At 35.4% G+C, this 22,079-nt stretch overlaps 1 protein-coding gene across 7 annotated transcripts in view; it reads right to left on the bottom strand.

The window, feature by feature from the left end:
* Positions 1–22,079, bottom strand: part of PSD3 (pleckstrin and Sec7 domain containing 3) — a 624,510-nt gene that overhangs the window by 340,288 nt on the left and 262,143 nt on the right. For 6 of the 7 annotated variants that reach the window (XM_004775730.3, XM_004775734.3, XM_004775732.3 and 3 more), the window contains 4 exons: positions 11,742–11,936; positions 11,560–11,640; positions 9,693–9,805; positions 6,898–6,956 (listed from right to left, as the gene is read on the bottom strand). In XM_004775730.3, the coding sequence (XP_004775787.1) occupies positions 6,898–6,956; positions 9,693–9,805; positions 11,560–11,640; positions 11,742–11,936 (448 nt within the window). Of the gene's footprint in view, positions 1–6,897; positions 6,957–9,692; positions 9,806–11,559; positions 11,641–11,741; positions 11,937–15,677; positions 15,830–22,079 lie in introns of those variants that run through there. The other variant, XM_004775737.3, reaches the window with a different exon arrangement.

Genomic DNA, 22,079 nt, shown 5'->3' with positions numbered 1-22,079 from the left:
AGCTACAGTTGTGGTAAGCATAGCATAACAAACAGACTTGTCAAATCACAAGGTTGTACACTTGAAACTAACGTAACATTGTGTGTCAACTGCTCTTCAATTAATTTAAAAAAAGGTACAATATTCCATTTGTAAAGGAAGTACTGCATGGGGATATAATGTACATCATGGTGACTACAGTACTCAATGTCTGAAACTGAAGAGCAGCTTGAAAGTTCTTATCACAAGGAAAAAAACCTAACTATGGATGGTGAAAGATGTTAACTAGACTTACTGTGATCATTTTATAATTATATGTAAATAATGAATCATTGTTATATACCTAAAAATAAACTAAAAAATAAAATTCACTAATTTTAGAAGAAAAAAGTATGTTATTCATTTAATGGGTTTATTATTGCTATTTTAAAATACTAAATATTTTTTAAATCTTATCCATTTTAGTTTCTAACATGGTAAAATATTAATGGATATTCATAAAAGCTCTTTGGGGTCCTCAAAAAAATTTAAGAGTATAAAGGGAATATGATACTAAAAAGTTTAAGAAGTACTGTAGTAGCAGATTCTGTAACAACTTCATAGAAAGTATTTCCTTGAAATTTGAGAAGATAGAAGACACTGACCTCATTATCAAGTTACAAAGACTAAATCTACTTTTAACTTGTCATAGAATGACAGATGTTAACTTAAGTAATGGGATTAGAGGTAAGAGGTTTGTTTCAGTCACCTTCCTCACCCTCACTCCTTCCCTCCTCAAACCATGTGCAGGAAGAAAGAGCAAAAACAGACTTAATACGGAGTTTGATCTGCTTTATCATTTTCTACTAAAGACCTGTGCGAATGTGAAAAACTCTTAATGGTAAGAAGGAAAAGGAAAGCAGCTACTGAATAACGTACAAATTCGATAACCCGAAGTCCCTAAATGAGCCCCACTGACCCAACTGATGTCTCCATATTGTATTTTCCATGTATGAACCTATTCTTAAAAAAGGAGAACTAGAAAAAAAAAAAAGTGAAGAAAGGAAGAGAAGTGGGGAAGGTGGCTAGAGGAGGAAGAAATAGGAGAGGTGAACCATGACTATGGACTCTGAAAAACAATCTGAGGGGTCTGAAGTGGCGGGGGGGTGGGAGGTTGGGGTACCAAGTGGTGGGTATTATAGAAGGCACGGATTGCATGGAGCACTGGGTGTGGTGCAAAAATAATGAATACTGTTATGCTGAAAATAAATAAAAAATAAATTAAAAAAAAAAAAAGAAATGGGGGAAAGGAGGCTTTCATTTTGAGAAGTCACAGAAGCAGAGAAAATGCACCAGTGCATGATTAACTGTGAAATGCTGAAGAAAGCATTCCTATTAAAATCCACACATCAGGGGTGCCTGGGTGGCTCAGTGGGTTGAGCCGCTGCCTTCGGCTCAGGTCATGATCTCAGGGTCCTGGGATGGAGTCCCACATCGGGCTCTCTGCTCAGCAGGGGGCCTGCTTCCCTTCCTCTCTCTCTCTGTGATCTCTTCCCTTCCCTCTCTCCTACTGTGATCTCTCTCTGTCAAATAAATAAATAAAATCTTAAAAAAAAAATCCACACATCATTGTCAATGTGACAGTATCTTAAAGGTCATTTTAAAATTGAAAAATCTGAGGGGCACCTGAATGGCTCAGTCGGCTAAGCATCTGCTTTCAGCTCAGGTCATGAACTTGGGGTCCTGGGATTGAGCTGAGTCAGGCTCTCTGCTCAGAAGGAGACTGCTTCTCCCTCTCCCTAGGCCCCTCCCTGCCAACTTGTGCTCTCTCTTGCTCTCTCTCTAATAAATAAAATCTTAAAAAAAAATAGAACAATCTATAAGACATTTTTCGATAAAAACACTTCCACAGCTGATGGTAAAGGTTCTCAAGCAATCCCCAAAATGCTCCTTATGGTAAGAGAAACAGTAACAGGAAAACTGAATCCAATGCCCCACCAGAAATCCTTGGCAATGCTGATCCAGACCTGATCCTTCCATGAACTATCATTATCACTGAGAAGCTCCAGGGATGAGAGCCTGGAAGTCACTATAGCTGGGAAGCTCCCAAAGAGATGAAGGGAAAGACTTGGAACCAAGGACATGGAAAAGAGGCCTCCAAGGGGAAGAAGGCTTGTTGACTAAAAGGAAATTAAGAACAAGGCTAGAATCTACAGTAGGGTAAAGCTCAGATAGGAAAATAAATGAATGCCAAAGACGGCTTTCCTGGCAGAGGGCATCTAGGCGACAGAGACAGGAAGAGGAGCCCAGAGAGAAGACAGCTAGACAGGAGGGAGAGCAGCAGGCAAAAAGCACTTCAGGCAGCTGGCCAATTACAATAATGATTATCACAGAAACAGAAATTTCCTAAGGATGTTAAAGGCCTATGGTGCTTTTGAGGGTAGAAAGGTAAAACAGCACACTGTGAAAAGTAAAAGCATTAAACAATTCTTATAATAGTCATTTTCCACTTCTGATAATAAATAAAATATTTTGCCCGCCAATTTAAAATTCTATGATCCTACAGAGCCAATCTAGGAATTAAAAAAAAAAAATACCAATGCAGTTTACACACTGAAAAATAATGAACTGCTAACATCATTCTATTACATAACCTATACTTGACTCCTTTCTGCCCTTCTACCAGTATGGTATACTAACTGTCGTTTTATCCTTATTCAACCTATAATCTAACACCAACAAAAACAAAAAGAAAAACAAAAACAAACAAAAAAACAGTAGGGTCCTGCCTCATAATTAAATTCAGACCACTGAGGATGATATTCAACATACCCAGAGTATCCCAAAGTTATCTACAGGATGACTAGACTGAGCCACCACTCCAGAAGAACCACACCCCCAATTCCTTTACACCTGTTGCAGAGTGGGCTAGCTCCTGCCATTAATGAAAAACACAGAGATGCCTTCGGTAAAACTCCTATTAAAAATCCCAAGCCACAGTGTCAAAGGATAGATTCTGCCACAATACCTTGATTACAAATAAATGTCCTTGCTACTGCCTCTAACCAAGGCCTGACCCTGGGCAGCCATTGTCTTACAGATCTCTTTTGACTTTTAGCTGTGAAAATGACCAACTGATTCTATTTATCCATCCCACTCTTCATTACAATCAGTCTACATCTAAAACTTCTTCCCACTTCAGGGTCCAACAATGGTGCAAAGTTTCTGCCTATTGTCCTGCCCCTGACACCTGTCTTCAGCTCCAGTGATAATCCTGGTAGATAGCTGAATCTCTGTTATGATCCAAGGACCTGAGAGCGAGTTACAGTCAACAAAGCACAAGTGAAGATCAGTCCAGAAAAGAAATAGTATAGAATTTATTCTAACTTTATAAAATCCTTTATTCATACTTTTTCCAATAAAACACAAGGCTTTAAAGAAAAAGATTTTCATATTTTCAATTTTTTCCTTGTTGATAGCTCAAATAACATAAATACAACTTAGTTCCCATATTGTAAGAGAAAAATAAACTCTAGAGTTTGTTTTAATAGAAAGTTATCTGTATATGCAAAAGTTTAATTTACATACATATTTCATCGATGAAGAGTCATTTTAAAAATAAGAGATTACTCAGCACATTAGCTATGTGACCACAATTATAAAATATTTTTTCTAAGAGAATAAACTACACGCAAATAAAAGCAAGTCAATACTGTTGCTAAAATAATAATGCATCATTTGTATTTTTTAAAAAATAGGTACAAAAGGGAATCAGCATTTTTAGCTCCACTGAAATTATGACATTTGAATGAACTTCTCCCAAAAATATTGCATATACTTCGGATTATTTTTTTTCCATGTGAAATTCAATTATCCAAGGTATAATTAAAATCTCTCCCCAGTACTTTTCCACTACAGCACCTCAATTACCTGCTATATTCTAAGTTAAAAGGACTAATGGAAGTCAGCCTAGCCAACACTATCAGAAATGATTTTTGACTTCCACGAATGTCTCATTCATTTCCAATCCTTACCCAGATGGCACAGAATTTGGATAGAGCAGACATACTATAAGTGTTTGTTGAATGTTAGAATAAATTATAAAAAGAAAGACAGAAAGGCATTCCAACATATAACACTATATTAGATTTATTACATTAGTATACATTCAGTGATTTTATTAGTAAGAAAAGTTAGCAGAATGAACAAAGGCCCATACCAGTGCATTTCGAATGTATCATTCCTCAGAGTAAATAAAATCCACAAGGAGGATTCATCACAAAGAAAAGCCAAAAGAAGCTAATTCCCAAGTTATGCCTCCCCCACTGAGAGCATGAGGACAAGCTTACTGCAGTACTTCTTAGAAAGATCATGCTGGTGTATTGCTATCAGGGCACAATGGTAAAGAAGAAAAGGAAAATGGCTTACTAGTTCACTTCCCAAGAAGACTATTCTAGCATTGGACTAAGTAATGAGAGGTGATGGCCTAGGCAGTACAGCCTAGGGAGGAGGTGAAAAGGGGCAGATATTAGAAATAATTCACTTTATATTTTGAATGATTCACCTTCAAAGGGGTCATGCTAGTAAGTCAAAGAGAAACTGTAACAATACATCAGGCAATCATGATGCAACAGAAACTACATCCAGAATTATGGATAAAAACTTACCACCTAGAAGGAAAATTTATTTTTAAAATGAATCCAGAGTTGGAAGATAAGAAAACACATTTTCGTATGGTTAGTTCTTATGAAACAACTATATATTCAACAGACTTTCAACAGCATGCATTGTAAATAAGGATTTAAAAAACCTCTAATATACAAAACCTACCCACAGACAATCCTAAGTATATAGCACACATTTTCAAGAACAAAGCTAAGAATAATCAATAAATTATTAATAAATTATTAATAAAAATTAATAATTAATAAAAAATATGTTGATAATATTGTACTTATTCTCCCTCTTACATGTAGTTCTGTCACTATAGCCAGTTGTTAATTATGTACAATTGGCACAACTCAGGATAATATTAAACTGTTTATCCGTATACTGCCTCTTACCTATAAACTCTTACATTCTAGTTGCAAAAAGAAACGTTACTCTTCATTTAGTCTCTTTTCAATTATATAAAAGTGGTCTGAAAACAGAGCAAGTGCAAATCCGAGATCTGTGGTTCTGAACTTATGGACTATAAACACTGCTGTGCTCATGGTTAGTCTGGATATCAAACAAGCTGAGTTATCTGAATATGTAAAAAACCTCACACCTTTATTTACTGCCATATTTAAAATTATTGTGATTAATAAGATAAACACTTATTTGAAAGTATTAAGGCAATATTAGCTTTCTAAAAAGTAATTCAGCTTTTAATAGAAATTAATCCCCCATCTAGCAACTTCTACAGAAGTTCTATGAGATCCTTAACTTTTAAATAAGAATTGAACGTGTTACTGGATTTTTTTTGTCATCATAAATTTTCTCAGTCAACAGACACAAAATGCACACCCATCATATGTGAATGAGACCTTAAAATATCTCACGTGACAAAGCTACCTTATATTGGGCTCACTAACTTGGATCAAAGTTATATGTGGACAAGTATTCAAAAATTCTCTCTTAAGTGGGAGGAAAAGAGGAGGACAAAATTGTAACTGTCATCATCATAAGACAGGCAGAGAAAAAAGCAAGGAAAACTTGCTTTGCTGGTAACAGAAAAACAGGGGTCAGGACGGTACAATGAGTTGTCATCCCCGTAACAAACCAGTGAGTTTAGATTCTGATCCTCATATCAAGGCTCATGCTGCGGGAATCCTAGCACCTTTATATCCCCAGGATGTATTATGGTGCTATGGCCCCAAAATGTCCCTGAGCATATCTACTAATTTTATTCTGTATCATCGCTGGACACGTTACATATGTCTACAAGTCACTTTGCTATTCTAAATACAACTCATGAAAATTGAAAAAGGAACTTCCTAGTTTCCTAGTTGAGTTGGGAGGTATGTGAAGACAGTGTTAGCTATCACTGTATCTCCTCTTCATTTTGCTGACAGAACATTTCTTTTTCCCTTCAGTCCACTTTAATCGTCCCAAACTGTACCATTTTGCCTTTCTTAAGGAAATGATGTGTCCTTTTGGAAGATGAAAATGAATTTGTACAAATACCTAAGCTTTATTCTTTCAGTGTGATTTTTTAAAATTTTAAGATAAATCATATAGCAAATCAAGGGATGACCTAGATTCTTTAATTATAAGAAACTTGGTTTTCTCTTCAGAATAAATGGACCTGGGACTATGAAATAATTTTTGTGCTAAGTGAGTACATACTGGCCTATATTAAACTAAAAGATTTTCCTTTTCTCTAAGATAAACAGTTTAAGTAAATGCTAAAATTTCACACCTATGGAAGGTAAAATTTTATATATAATTATAAAACATCTCACCCTGGTTAAGTTTTCTCTAGATTTTTCAACAGTAGATGAGATGGTAATTAGAATATTTTAATATTTCAACTAGTAAAGAAGACCATGTCAGCTGAGAAGCAAAGAAAAGGCTGTGTTCTTAAAACTGGCTACTAGATTTAGTAAAAACATGGTCATCATCTTCAGCTCTAACTTATTTCCTCTTTCCATCATATTATCAACCCAAATAGCTAACCCAAAAACAAATGCTCTGTCTCTGCCATCTACTGGAGAAAAGATACAGAACACACTCACTACAGGTAAGTCAACTGCAGACATGCAGAACGTATCGTATTCATGTTAGCATGTAAAGTAAGTTTTTTTTTTTTTTCCCAAGGGTTTACATTTACCTACCTGCCACGTAGAGAATGAGAGAAGGGAAGGGGAGAGAATAAGTGTGTATGAACACAAAAGCAAAGATAAGCTCAAAATATTTTAATTTCTCTAAGTAACGGCTTCACACACCTACACTTACATGGCCGTGGAGATCCGTGTTAAGAAGCATCATTGCACAGGTAAGACAATGGACTCCATCTAAGGGAAGTGACAGGAAAGAAAGCATTAATTCACCATTTCCCGTTGAACTACTTATAATCATCAAAGTGGCATACGTTAAGAACCTCTGAAAACACAATAATGTGGCTAAGCGCAATCATGTTTGTTTGGGGAAACAAACAAACAAAAATTATTAAAAGGGCCTCAGTGCAGACAATAGGGCTCTGCTGGTGATAAAGTATATTATTCTTAACTCTCTGGAGTGTAGTTTGAGAGTACATATCTTAAGCTTTGAACAGTATCTTTTGACACAGCAAATCCATTTATAAGACTTTACACTAAGGAAATAGGATCTAGACAAGATACAAGGGTATCCAAAGAAATATCACTTATAATGGGGAACAAGAAAATAAAACCCTCCAAAACCACAATCCTGTTATGTTTAAGACATTAAAAATGTTGTCGAAGTATGCTGAGTGTTGAAACAAAAAGATATTTCACAATAAACTATTATATGAAAAGCACATTGTTATATGAAAAGCACATATTCTATGAAAAGCACAAAATGCAGTATGATCCCATTTAAATATAAATACATCTAGAATAATATATAGCATTATATTAAAACATTACTGTCTCTGGGTAATGAGATAATTTTTATCTTTTTATTTATATTTTCCTAATCTTATGTAATAAAAGATGCAGAAATGAAAATAAATTATTTGCTACTGTTCCTTCTTTTTTTTTTTAACTTTCTGGGAGGAATGCAAATTAAGAAGAAGCAAAAGTTACAGGAAACCAAGATTTGGGTCTCTCAGTGTACTGTCCGGGTATTAGTTCTCTGGCTAAAAATATATATGGGCAGCAATAGTTATCCTCTTTCTTGACAATTCACTAAAGGCCACTGGTCCAGGATACTATGGATCAGCCAAAAGTAAAATACTGCAATATCTTGTAAAGATTAAAAAATTAAATATTCAGGGGAAAGATGCTGCTCCAAACAGATGGACCATGTCCCATTTAGGTGGAAACATCACTTTATTCCTTGATAAAGGAAAAGAGAAAGCACTAAAAATTAGAAGCTTCTCATTTCCAAACCTTAGAATTACTTCTCCTCATTCTTTTCCTGCAATTCTCAACAGAATTTTTTCTGCAGATGCAGAAAAATCTTATTGTGTATGCCAAATGTGCGAAAGGCAGGCCTTCCTAATTACTGAATTCATGAATTAGAGACAGCTTATTTCTCAGAAGTATGCCTTTGAGTAGAGTAGGTGATTTCTATTATTAATATCTCAAAGGAGATGCTACTGAATACCCAAAAGTGCATTTATTCCAGTTCCAGATTATTATTATTAAATTTTAAGTACATTTAAAATAAATTCCTTGAAAGCATTTGTAAAACTCTCAGCACCCAACTCTCCAATACCCTTATCAACAGCCAGATGAGTGTACATATCCAAATTCCTTATTTCACTCAGGAATGTCAATATTTTATTAGATTTAGAGGAGGCTTTTAATAAAAACAATTCCCTTCTATCCCTTTCATTCGCTACACAATACTGATTAGTGATAGAAACAGTGAGTAAATAGTCTAAGTATAATCAAAGAAAGGACAGAAGAAAATTAAATTCCCATTTTATGGAGATGAATGTGACTCTAATGATGAGATTGTTAGTTAATTTAGCTAAGGCCTGCAGGGCAGAGGCTGGGAATTAATCACTTTAGTGAACATCTACACTTATCCCAGTTAACTGGCAAGACTGAAGCTAGAGAAAATGGTTATTTCTGGTGCCTCTAATCCTAGTGATCTATTCCAGAATTCATGTTTATGAAAAATTCTCCAATCGCAAATGAATGCGCCTGACTTCAAACCTTGAAAATTTTACTTTATTGCAGGAATTGACATGGAAGAAAAACCTCTTGATAGGGTGCATCAACAATGAAATAGTTCGAAGTTGCTTTTGAAAAATAGTACAATAAACATAAAGTCATAGTTCATTAAAATCACAAGTCAAAGTCAGTGGTCAGTGTTGCTACAACGAATTATCAAACCAAAGCACGGGAGACACACTACAAAACCAGTGAGATTTGTAAACGTTTCCAAAACTAAGTATACATGCTCTTCAAGAACTTTAGATTAATCAGAGGGATAGAAAGAAGAAATAAAACCTGCATTTCATTTATTACAATGTGCTTTGCATGTAAAATTTAAGAGTGATTTAAAGCATCTTATCATACTATAGAACTGGAAAACAAAGTAAAAATAATGAAAAGAAAAAAATGTCATGCAGCCATTAAATATGACAAGAGAAAATCCTCACAACTGAAAGGGAAAGAAGAGAAAACACAACTCTGTAATGATTCAAATTTGAAATTAAATATTATACAAATAGAGAAGGAAATAAATCAAACAGTTGTTAAAAGTTATCTCCAGATAATTAGAGAGCCCTAGATGATTTTCATTTTCTTCTGTATAATCTTCCATATTTTCCACAATAAAATTTAACTTTTTTTTTTAAGATTTTATTTATTTATTTGACAGAGATAAATCACAAGTAGGCAGAGAGGCAGGCAGAGAGAGAGAGAGAGGAGGAAGCAGGCTCCCCACTGAGCAGAGAGCCCGATGCGGGACTCGATCCCAGGACCCTGAGATCATGACCCAAGCCGAAGGCAGCGGCTTAACCTACTGAGCCACCCAGACGCCCCAATAAAATTTAACTTTTATGAGAAAAATAACCCTTGTTTCTTGAAATACAAACATTTCCATCACATTACCTTGTGAAGCAATGGTATTTGGGTTACAATAAAAGTATCTATTGGAGAAGTGTATTAAAACTCTCTCTCGTTCTTGAGTTTCTCCCACAAGAGAAAATGCTTTAAAGAAATACCTAAAGAAAGAATTAAGAGAAAAAAAGTGAAACTAGAAAACATTACCATACTCTTTATGTTTGATAAAGTTAATTCATATATAATATAAAATTAATTATATAAAAATATTCTAGTTATTAAAAAAAACTTGCTAGAGATAGCCATTCAATATAAATTTAATTCTATAAAATGTTAATATGAAAGATGACAGAATAGTAACAGTAACATGGTAGCTAATACATTAAAATAAAGCCCTGGGAAGGTAGTAACTTCGCCGTATGACTGAAATGACAAGTACCCATTTAAAAGATCAGTCAGATAAAAACCAAAGAACACTTAAATATCAAACCCATAACCATGGAGGCTATGTTTTAAAACTGTAACAGTTTGTCATTTTGTTTATATGATTGTACTTGCCACTGACACATTGTCATATAAAACAATGAATGACTAAACTCTACCTCTGAAACTAATAATCATTATACATTAATTAACTGAATATAAATAAAATAAAATTTAAAAAAAAGAAAAAAATTACAATTATATTATCTTGTGTACAAGTTTTGTTAATTTTATTTTGCCTATTATCACATTATATTAACTTTTTATATGAGAGGAAAATTGGGAGCTAAAACCCAACTAATTAATGTATAAAAATTCTTTGAAAAACAAAAATATGCCCAGAACCACACACCAATCTAAATCAGAGTCACTAAGAATACCGTCTATTAATGATGAATTCCAATGACCCTCACTTGACAAAGTGGATGTGCTTCCCTAAACATGAGTTAGGAAGGAAAAAAAAATCCTTTAAAATGTTCTAAGAAATCTCACAATTAGAAGAAACATACAACATTATTATTTCTATGATGAAAGTGTTGCTTTCTTAGCGTGTTAACTTATAACAATCAAAGTGGAATTTTTCATAACTGTCTTTTATAAACCGTATCAGAGAATAATGCATAAACATCAATCTTTTCTCTACCCTTGTTTTCCGTGGAAAAACCTATGTATGCCCTCAATTCACACAAAGTACCACTGAATAAGTCATTATTGTGTATTCTAACCTAAATATCCTCATGCTACCTCCCAAAACACAGTTTCCTCATTTATAAAACTAGAGGGTTATACAGATGATCTCAAAATTCCTCCAGGCTCTGACATGTTATAAGATTAATAAGAGGTAAACACTGACTGGGTTTTACCTTCATGACTTTTAGAAATTTACAGTACACTATGGTGTGAAAAGTGAGGATCAGTGTGTTTAAACCTTCATTTGAACAGATCAGCAAAAAGTGCTACTATCTGAAACAGTTTACAGATACCTTCTGCCAATTATATGTTGATGTTCATTTTTATTCCATTCATGAATTAATTCCAAGCATCATCTTAAAGGCTATTTGGCTATTATAAATAAATGTTTCGGCAGGAGGGAAGCCTGTAATTCTACAGTCTGTAAATCTGTGCCTTTTTAAAAAATTGATCATCCAAAAACCAGATTTCCACAGATTCCACTTGTCAAGACCTACTTTTGAGATTCCACTTCTCAAGACTTACTATTTTTTACTATGTCATCTACTAGATGGAAAATATGATTTCATAAAAAAATTATTTTCTTTCTATTATGTCTAATAAACTATTGTATAATCTGAACTAAGATCACAAAGTCACTGTGGGCTAAAAGAATTAAAACTTGGATTTTAGTTTCAGCATTACTTCCTCTTCTCAGAATTATTTGGAAGCAAAAAAGAACAGAAGTGGTATTTAATCATACCTGAGAGACTGATCCAGTGTCATCCCTGTAAAATCAAAAAACTTCAGATATTCTTCTGCCACTAGTTTGCTAAATTCATTGCTATAAGAAAACAGGATAGACTTTGTTATTAAAATCCAAGCTATTTAAAAAGACACACACACAAGGACACACTCAGACACCAGCCTTGGTACACAACGTACTTCTTGCCTAGGTGCTTTGCGACATCCGATCTTTTGAATCTGTCTAGTTGATAAAGGCGTTTGGCCAACCTTTTGGCTGCTTCTATGTTGCTGCTGGTACCATTACTGAGACTTTCTGAGGTCTCCTTTTCCAGAATTTCAGTGCTCCCCATATCAGAATGAGCCTCTAGCAGTGTTGTTTTTACCCCAGCATTGCTGTGAGAATTGATAAAGAAGAAAAAAAGAAAAGGTTTTTTTTTATGTGACAAAAAGGAAAAATAGCTGATGAAATTACCAGGCTATTGTAAAAACTAAATGAAAAAACTTTTAAATAAGAGAGTTTTATCCTTAATTAGTCCTAAAAGTATTTCCAGCTACCATATTTCAATGTACTGAAGAAGTGATTCCTTAAACCCTTGAGGTACAGTTCTCAAAACTTTTAGTCTCAGGACCTTTACATTTTTAAAAATACGGAGGACACCAAACACCTCTGTGTTTATGTGGGTTACATCTATTGATATTCACAGCATTGGTAATTTAAAAAGAAAAATTTTAAATGTTAACTCACTTAAAAATAACAAGCCCATTTCATGAATATAAATAATATATTTTATTAAAAATAATAGTTTCTAAAACAACATAAAATTTAGTGGGAAAGGCAACAATTATTTACATATTTAGAATAATGGTTAGCTTAATGAAGATAGCTGGGTTCTCACTGCCACTAACCAATACTCTGTTTTGGTTAAAATATATTAAGAAAACCCAACCTCACACAGATATTCGGTTAAAAAAAAAAAGTAACTTAATATCCTTTCCAGATAATTGTAGATATTCTTTTTTTTTCAATGTGGCACTAAAATAAGATAAGTGGTAGGTTCCCAAAGGTTAGTGGCAATATAGTATCAAAGAATTTTTTGTACTCGTATTAAAATTTGTCTTCTACTTTAAATCAATCTTTTACCCAGGCAAGATTCTGTACCATACATTGGCAATTTGCAAAATATCTGTTGACACATTTCATTATACAATACTTTTTAAAATCATATTTATTACATCACCACTATTATCTTCAGAAAAATCTTTAATTATGGAAAAGCTACCAAACTCCTGGTGACAGATAAAAGTTTTCCGAATTTCTAAGTTTTAACTGAAAGCTCAAGTTGCCGGCAAAATATATTGTCAGTTTTCTTAGAGTATTAATAGGTTTGCTCTAATAATTTTTGAGAAAATGGCTGTCAATAACCATAATTTGTCAGTTACACTTTGAAGGAAAAATGGCATTTTATGAAAAGCATCAAGTTTATAACTCATAAATCAAATTACATACAAGACTGTCCCAAAGAAAACCATCAGGAGAAGGGCTTTATGCATATTTCCCATTTCATCACACATGAAATTAAAATCGTATATACTCAAAGGTTAAAATGTAATTATTCTGTACTGCTTCATCAAAGAATTTTTAGGTGAGACTGACTTTTGTTTTTCTTTTGAGTGCATGATAGTGAAGAACAAAGTAACAACTAGGACAGTTTGGAGTCACTACCTTGATTTGTGCTAAAGTCTGCAAACCATTGCTTCTGCATCATCAGTGTAAATATCAATACAGTGAAAAAGGAAAATAATACTGTACTGTTATTATAAAATAATTTTGAACTCATAAACCTCCTGAAAGGGTTTCAGTAAGCCCCACAAACCACAAAGTGAGCACCTCTGCCCTTGAAAGGAGTCACAAGCTATAGCCTGTGGCTGGCTATGGAATGCTGCATCCTCCATTTGTAACATAACCAATAATGCAATAATTTCCAAATCCTCATTTTAACTTGATAACTAAGGAAAGATACATTTATGATAAACTATGACATTTAAATAGCCTTCCAACATACTTACCACAGACTCTAAACTGGACACAATTTTTCTATAATGAACCAGACACTAAATATTTCAGGCAAGGTCACATTAGGTCTCTGTCACACATGCCTCTATTTTTGTTGTTGTTGTTGTTTTTCTTTGTTTTTCCCAACTTTTTAAAACTTAAAAACCATTCCAGGCTAGGCTGAACAGGCAGGCCCACAAGCCTACTCTTGCCATGCCTTTGCTCTACATAGTTCTTTAACTTGACCTGAATTAAAGTGGAGTATCCATTTACGTCTAACCCAAGATATTCTGAAGAGGGAACAGGATGATAAAATTAAATATGTAATTATAATTGTTACAAAGGGTTTTACGATTTTTATTAATTTATTTATTTGAGAGAGAGAGATCACAAGTAGGCAGAGAGGCAGGCAGAGAGAGGGGAGGAAGCAGGCTCCCTGCTGAGCAGAGAGCCCAATACGGGGCTCAGTGCTCCCAGGACCCTGGGATCATGACCTGAGCCGAAGGCAGAGGCTTCACCCACTGAGCCACCCCGGCGCCCCATTTACAAAGTTTTTTAAAAACCAATAAAAATAGTTGTAAACTTACAATAAATGACAAAAATCATTGTAACAAAAATATATTTTTTTTAAGCAGAACTATTCAGTATCTATTTTTGGCACTTACTGTACCTTATGATTTTCCATTTCCTATCACCAATAAGTGACAGCCTGGCAGGTACACTACCACTCAAATGCAGTTCCAGCCACTAGGCCCAGCCACACCAGGTAGCTCCTAGGAACTGCACTGCTCCATACTTTCCCCAACCATGCTAGACTTGAGGGAGATAACCATCCCTCACAACTCCTCTCCAAACTCAATTTTATTAGCAAGTATTCCACATGCTATCCTTGAAAGAGAGCTATATGGGGAAGGAATAGAGAGAGTTTATCCCATAAGTGTCTTTTACACTCAATTATTCTGCTCAATGCACAGGTCAACTCACACATCCCACAGGACACTGTGGAGAAGCTAGACGTACCAAGTGGGGGCTTATCAAACCCAGGCTGACTTGATTTTACTGCAGCTATTAATGACAATACTTCATTTTTTAAAGTCAGTCAAATATTAAACCATAACTGATGCCAGGACAACAAACATAAAGTGGAACTGCCCCAGGCAAACTAAGATATTTGCTAACCCTTCTTTAAACAGTTAGCCACCTTAAACAAATTTCCAACAGAAATAGATACCAATTAAAATATATTACTTCATTATGAGATCTTCATGCAAATACATTTAAATATTTTTTCATCCTAAACCTTCCTCTACAGAGTTACCAGCCAGTTTTATGAAATCTATCCTATCAGAAAACTGAGTATTTAGTCATTATATACAGCAAACCTGTAATATATAAACTCGTAGTAGAAAATTCTTTTAAAGGGCAACTCACACTTTGTGGTGGAAATGTAAAATATTTATTCGAAGAACTATTTTAGTTAAAATCAAGTAATTTTTATAATTATAAAAGAAAACCCCTGCAGTTGGGTCTGCATGCATTCTCTTACTCTATGTAGTAGCTATCATGGAGAAAAAACAAATGCCAAAGAAAGCAGTTTCTTTTCAATTAAACTGCTACTTACCGCTCATTTTTCAAGACAAATTTATGGCATATATTTAATCACTCCATGTAAATAGTATAATTGCACCACACATTCAGTACTGCAAAGATTTTGTTCAAATACAAGAGACTTATCCTAAAGAGCATATACATTTTATAAGTGTAGTGGTGATAGTCACTCCTGTTCCTCATTCCTCATGTTTGCCCCGTCTTTCTACTCTCTTGCCCAGTCCAGTCTATTTCACCTCATTCTCCCTACATTCTTCAAAAGGAGGTAATTTTAAAATCTGTTCAAATCAGATTTCTCTGGATCTTCTTGAAAAAACTTTCAATGAAAAAGAAATATAGTGGGGATAAATACCTCCATTCCTAGATGGCTTCATTCTGTCCCATTTCATGATTTATGAGATTACTTGAACAAGAACAGAGACTGCTCTTTTCAAATCAGAAAGCGTCACAATATGATGGCAATACAAACTCACCAGCAATAAGGAAGACACCAAAGAGAACTCATCCCAGAGCATAGGGTGACTGGGCCATACATACATCCTCTTATAAGCCCCTTCTCAGCACTCTTTGCCCCACAAGTCCAGTGTTTGTTGGTCCACTAGAGCTTCTAAGGATCTAGCTCCCTGTGAAGTCATATTACTATGACCTCACCAACTTGGCAGAGGGCTTACTGTTGGGGTTTTTGTAATGTTTTTAAAATCACAATAAAAATAGGAGCCCGAACACAAGAGCCACTGTATATAAGGAGCATAAATAACAATGGTAGCCTAGCCTCGCTCACACTTGATAAAGCAAACTGGATGATCCCTCTCAGGAGGGATGACACCCCATTTTGTTTCCTGGAATACACAAGAAATTGTTCATCTAGTCTGCTGAATATTAGATGCTTTCAGTAGTTTGATTTTTTCCTTTTTTTTTTTTTTTTTCCTAGTCCCTCTTCTTGATCAAGTACTTTCACAATTTCCTAAGGTGAAATTCCTACTAGCCACTTAAATATAGAGACTCCCAAAAGATTCTCCGTGTGTTCTAGATAATGCTTCACTGGGGCCTGTACCTCACACCTGCAAACAAATATGGTAACACTAATATCAAAAGAAAGATCAAATTATTGAGTCTGATCACCGGGCATTCCCATAACCTTTTTTAATGATAGGATTGCAAGTTTTTCTAAATAAAAATAATAGGATACCTAATTAAATGTCAAATATACAAAAAATCTGAACTTCATATAAACCAAAAATAGTTTTTAGTACAGAACATACATACACACACAAATCACTCAACGTTTATCTGAAATTCAAATTTTTTAACTGGTCTTCTTATACTTTACCTAGGTTCTCCTGATAACACAACCTCTTAAAATGTTTGTTCTAAACTTATTTGAAGAATTCCAATAATGGTGTTCCCTAACTGCCAACAGGTAATATGTTTCACAACCCATACCATGGGTTTATTGTGACTTACTTATGTAATTTTTATTCCTTATTAAACTACTTTTCTATAGTTTCATCAAGACCTTCTCTCATTTGCCTATGACCTACTGATTCTTCTCTAACCTCCTCTAAATACAAAGGAAAAACTCTCTTTTCTCTATATAGTCACTGTTCTTTCCAAGCCTACATACCGCTACCACAGATGTAATAATATGCCTCCTTCATAAAAATCCTACACAAGATAAAAATCCAGGGGGAGAGTCAAGATGGTGGAGGAGTAGCAGACTGAGATGACATCAGGTCACAGGAGTTCAGCTAGGTAGTTATCAAAACAATCCAAACACCTACAAACCCAGCAGGAGATCAAAGAGAAGAAGAACAGCAATTCTAGAAACAGAAAATCAACCACTTTCTGAAAGGTAGGACTTGCAGAGAAGTGAATCTGAAGTGACAGATTCTAGCTGATGGGGGAGGGGCCAGCTCCCAGCAAGTGGGGGAGTAATGGAGCACAAAATCCAAACTTTTAGAAGTCTGCTCCACTGAGGGACACAGCTCTAGAGGCTAAGTGGGGGTGGAGCCCTTGCGGGGACAGTGTGGTCTCAGGTCCCACGGGGTCACAGAAGGATCAGGGATGTCTGAGGGTAGCAGAGTTCACAGGTGTCAGAGTGAGGAAGCCAACAACAGAGACAGAGCCAAGTAGTGAACTCCCAGCATGGGCTTACTTTAAACTGTGATCTGCGGCACAGCTGGGCCACTGCTCTTTGAGCAGATACCCCACAAGTGTCAGATCTAGGGAGACCCACCTTCCTCCACCAGAACAGTGCAGCAAGAATCTGCTGGGTTTGGAGACTCCAAAGGGGACCATGTGCCAGAGACAGAAATTCTCGGTCACAGGCTGGGTGAGCTCAGAGTGGGGCTGGAGATCAGGGAGTTGGGAATGATTGGGCGCTTTTCTCTGAGAGCACACTGAGAAGTGGGGCCACGAGCTCTTGGCTCCTCTTGCCTAGAGACTTCCAGAGCTCTGTGGAAAGCATTCAGGGAACAAAAGCTCCCAAGAATGAACCCTAGCAGATTACTTAGCCCAGCCCCTGGCAAGGGTGGTGCAATTCTGCCTCGGGCAAAGACATTTAAGAAACATGGCAACAGGCCCCTCTCCCAAAAGATCAGCAAGAACATCCAGCCAAAACCAAGCTCACTGATCAAGGAGAACAGTGGAATTCCAGAGGAAGGGAAAGCAAAGCATGGAATTCATGGCTTTCTCCCCATGATTCTTTAATCTTGCAAAGCTAATTAAATGTTTTTAATATTTTTTTGTTATTCTATTTTTTAACTTTTCCTCTTTCTTCTTTTAGTGTTTATTAACTAATTTATCTTAACAATACCTTTCTTTAAAAAAAATCTTTTAAATCATTATTATAGTCATATTTTATCCTTCATTGTATCTAACTTTATTTTTTGTATACATATAGGGTTTTTTCATCTAAAAAATTTTGGGATACAGTACCTACTAACAGATCAAAATATACCCCAAATCTAGCACACGGCTTTGTTCTAGTCTCCAGCCTGAGCAAATCCTCTCCACTTTCTTTTTCTTTCTTTTTCCAACCAACTTACCAATTCCTTTTTTAGACTTTTTAAAAATTTTTCATCTTTACAGTCATATTCCATCCTTTCATCATGTTTACCCTTGTTTTTGTATATATATTCTTCTCTTCTTTAAAATTTTGGGAGGTAGTTTCTTCTAAAACCGAAAATCAAGTGGGTGGCTCCATTCTATTCACCAGTTCATATATATATATATATATATATATATATATATATATATATAAAATCCTTTTTACCCCCTTTCTTCTACCCCCAATTTAGGGTCTCTTCTGATTTAGTTAGCATACATTTTTCTGGAGTCTTTGCCACCCTTTTAGTATTTTATTCTCTCATTCATATATATTTTTTTAAAGATTTTATTTATTATCTGAGTGAGAGAGAGCATGAGAGGGAAGGTCAGAGAGAGAAGCAGACTCCCCATGGAGCTGGAAGTCCGATGTGGGACTCGATCCCAGCTCTCCAGGACCATAACCTGAGCTGAAGGCAGTTGCTTAAGCAACTGAGCCACCCAGGTGCCCTTCATTCATATTATTATCTGGATAAAATGATAACACAGAAAGACTCACCACAAAAAAAAAAAAGAAGAAGAACAACAACAACAACAACAAGAGGCAGTACTGAAGGCTAAGAACCTAATCAATACGGACATTGGTAATAATAACTTCAGAATGACAATTCTCAAGGTGCTAGCTGGGCTCAAAAAAGACATGGAAGATATTAGAGAAACACTGACAAGAAAAATAAAAGCCCTTTCTGGAAAAATTTTAAAAAAAACTAAAATCTAACCAAGCTGAAATCAAAAAAGCTATTAATGATATGCAATCAAAAAATGGAGTTTCTTACTGCTAGGACAAATGAGGCAGAAGAGAGAATTAGTGGTATAGAAGACCAAATGACAGAGAATAAAGAAACTGACCAAAAGAGAGACAAACAACTACTGGACCATGAGGGGAGAAATCAAGAGCTAAGTGATACCATAAGACAAAAGAATATTAGAATAAATGGGATTCCAGAAGAAGAAGGGGGGAGACAGAAGGCATATTGGAGCAAGTTATAGTAGAGATTTTCCTTAATATGGCAAAGGGAACAAGCATCAATCCAGAAGGCACAGAAAACCCCCCTCACAATTAAATAAAAATAGGTCCACAACCTGTCATCTAATACTGAAACTAACAAATCGTAGAGACAAAGAGAAAATCCTGAAAGCAGCTTGGGACAAGAAGTCTATAACATGCAATGGTAAAACTATTAGATTGGCAGCAGACTTATCCACAGAGACCTGGCAGGCCAGAAAGAACTGGCATGATATATTCAGAGTACTAAATGAGAAAAACATGCAGCCAAGAATATGATATCCAGCTAGATTATCATTGAAAATAGAAGGGGAGATTTAAAAAAGCTTCCAGGAAAAACAAAAACTAAAAGAATTTATAAACAGTAAACCAGCTCTACAGGAAATATTGAAAAGGGTCCTCTAAGCAAAAAGAGAACCTAAAAGTAGTAGACCAGAAAGGAACAGAGACAATATACAGCAACAGTCCCCTTACAGGCAATATAATGGCACTAAATTCATATCTTTCAAGAGTTATCCTGAATGTAAATGGGCTAAATGTCCCAATCAAAAGACACAGGGTATCAGAATGGATAAAAAAACAAAACCCATCAATACACTGTCTACAATAAACTCATTTTAGACTCAAAGAAACCTGCAGATTTAAACTGAGAGGGTGGAAAACAATTTACCATGCATGGACATCAAAAGAAAGCTGGGGTGGCAATCCTTATATCAGATAAATTAGATTTTAAGCCAAAAACTGTAACAAGGGATGAGAAAGGAAGGACACTACATCATACTCAAAGGGTCTGTCCAACAAGAAGATCTAACAATTTTAAATATCTATGCCCCTAACATGGGAGCAGCCAACTATATAAACCAATTAATAACAAAATCGAAGAAACACATCTATAATAATACAGTAATAGTAGGGGACTTTAACATCCCCCTCACTGAAATGGACAGATCATCCAAGCAAAAGATCAATAAGAAAATAAAGGCCTTTTTAGACACAGTGGACCAGATGGACATCACAGATATATTCAGAACATTCCATCCCAAAGCAACAGAATACACATTCTGCTCAAGTGCACATGGAACATTTTCCAGGACAGATCACATCCTGGGTCACAAATCAGGTCTCACCAAGTATCAAAAGACTGGGATCATTCCCTGCATATTTGCAGACCACAATGCTCTGAAGCTAGAACTCAGTTGCAAGAGGAAAGTTAAAAAGAACCCAAATACATAGAGGTTAAAGAATGAAGGGGTCAACCAGAAAATTAAAGAAGAATTGAAGAAATCCATGGAAACAAATGACAATGAAAATACAACAGTTCAAAATCTGTGGGACACAGCAAAGGCAGTCCTAAAAGGAAAATATATAGCAATACATGCCTTTCTCAAGAAACAAGAAAGGTCTCAAATACACAACCTAACCCTACACCTAAAGGAGCTGGACAAAGAACAGCAAAGAAAGCCTAAACCCAGAAGGAGAAGAGAAATATGAAACTAGGAGCTGGTTCTTGGAAAGAATTAATAAAATTGATAAACCCTTGGCCAGACTTACAAAAAGAATAGAGAAAAGGACCCAAATAAATAAAAATCATGAATGAAAGAGGAGAGATCACAACCAACACCAAAGAAATACAAACAATCATAAAAACATGCTATGAGCAACTATACGCCAGCAAATTTGACAATTTGGAAGAAATGTATGCATTCCTAGAGACTATAAACTACCACAACTGAACCAGGAAGAAACAGAAAACCTGAACAGACCCATAATCAGTAAGGAGACTAAAGCAGTCACCAAAAATCTCCCAACAAACAAGAACCCAGGGCCAGAGGGCTTCCCAGGGGGAATTCTATTCTACCACACATTTCAAGAAGAATTAATACCTATTCTCCTGAAACTGTTCCAAAAAATAGAAATGGAAGGAAAACTTCCAAACTTATTTTATGAAGCCAGCATTACCTTGATCCCAAAACCAGACAAAAATGCCATCAAAAAAGAATTACAGACCAATATCCTTGATGAACACAGATACAAAAATTCTCACCAAAATACCAGCCAATAGGATCCAACAGTACATTAAAAGGATTATTCCCCACGGCCAAGGGGGATTTATTCCAGGGCTGCAAGTTTGGTTCAACATCTGCAAATCAATCAATGTGATACAATACATTAATAAAAGAAAGAACAAGAACCATATGATACTCTAAATAGATGCTGAAAAAGCATTTGACAAAGTATAGCATTTGACAAAGTACAGCATCCTTTCTTGATCAAAACTCTTCAAAGTGTAGGGGTAGAGGGTACATACCTTAATATCCTCAAAGCCATTTATGAAAAACCCACTGCAAGTATCATTCTCAATGGAGAAAAACTTAGAGCATTTCCGCTAAGGTCAGGAACATGGCAGGGATGTCCATTATCACCACTGCTATTCAACATAGTACTAGAAGTCCTAGCCTCAGCCCTCAGACAACAAAAAGAAATTAAATGCATCCAAATGGGCAAAGAAGTCGTCAAACTCTCATTCTTTGCAGATGGTATGATACTTTATGTGGAAAACCCAAAAGACTCCACTCCAAATCTGCTAGAACTTGTGTAGGAATTCAGTAAAGTGTCAGGATATAAAATCAATGCACAGAAATCAGTTGCATTTCTTTACACCAACAATAAGACAGAAGAAAGATAAATTGCATCCCAAACCATAATACCTATGAATAAACCTAACCAAAGAGGCAAAGAATTTATACTCAAAACTATAAGGTAC

The sequence above is a fragment of the Mustela putorius genome, unplaced genomic scaffold (genome assembly GCF_011764305.1).
Source record: "Mustela putorius furo isolate JIRA1106 unplaced genomic scaffold, ASM1176430v1.1 tig00537275_pilon_pilon_pilon, whole genome shotgun sequence".
NCBI lineage: Eukaryota > Metazoa > Chordata > Mammalia > Carnivora > Mustelidae > Mustela > Mustela putorius.
This window is presented reverse-complemented; position numbering and strand designations above follow the sequence as displayed.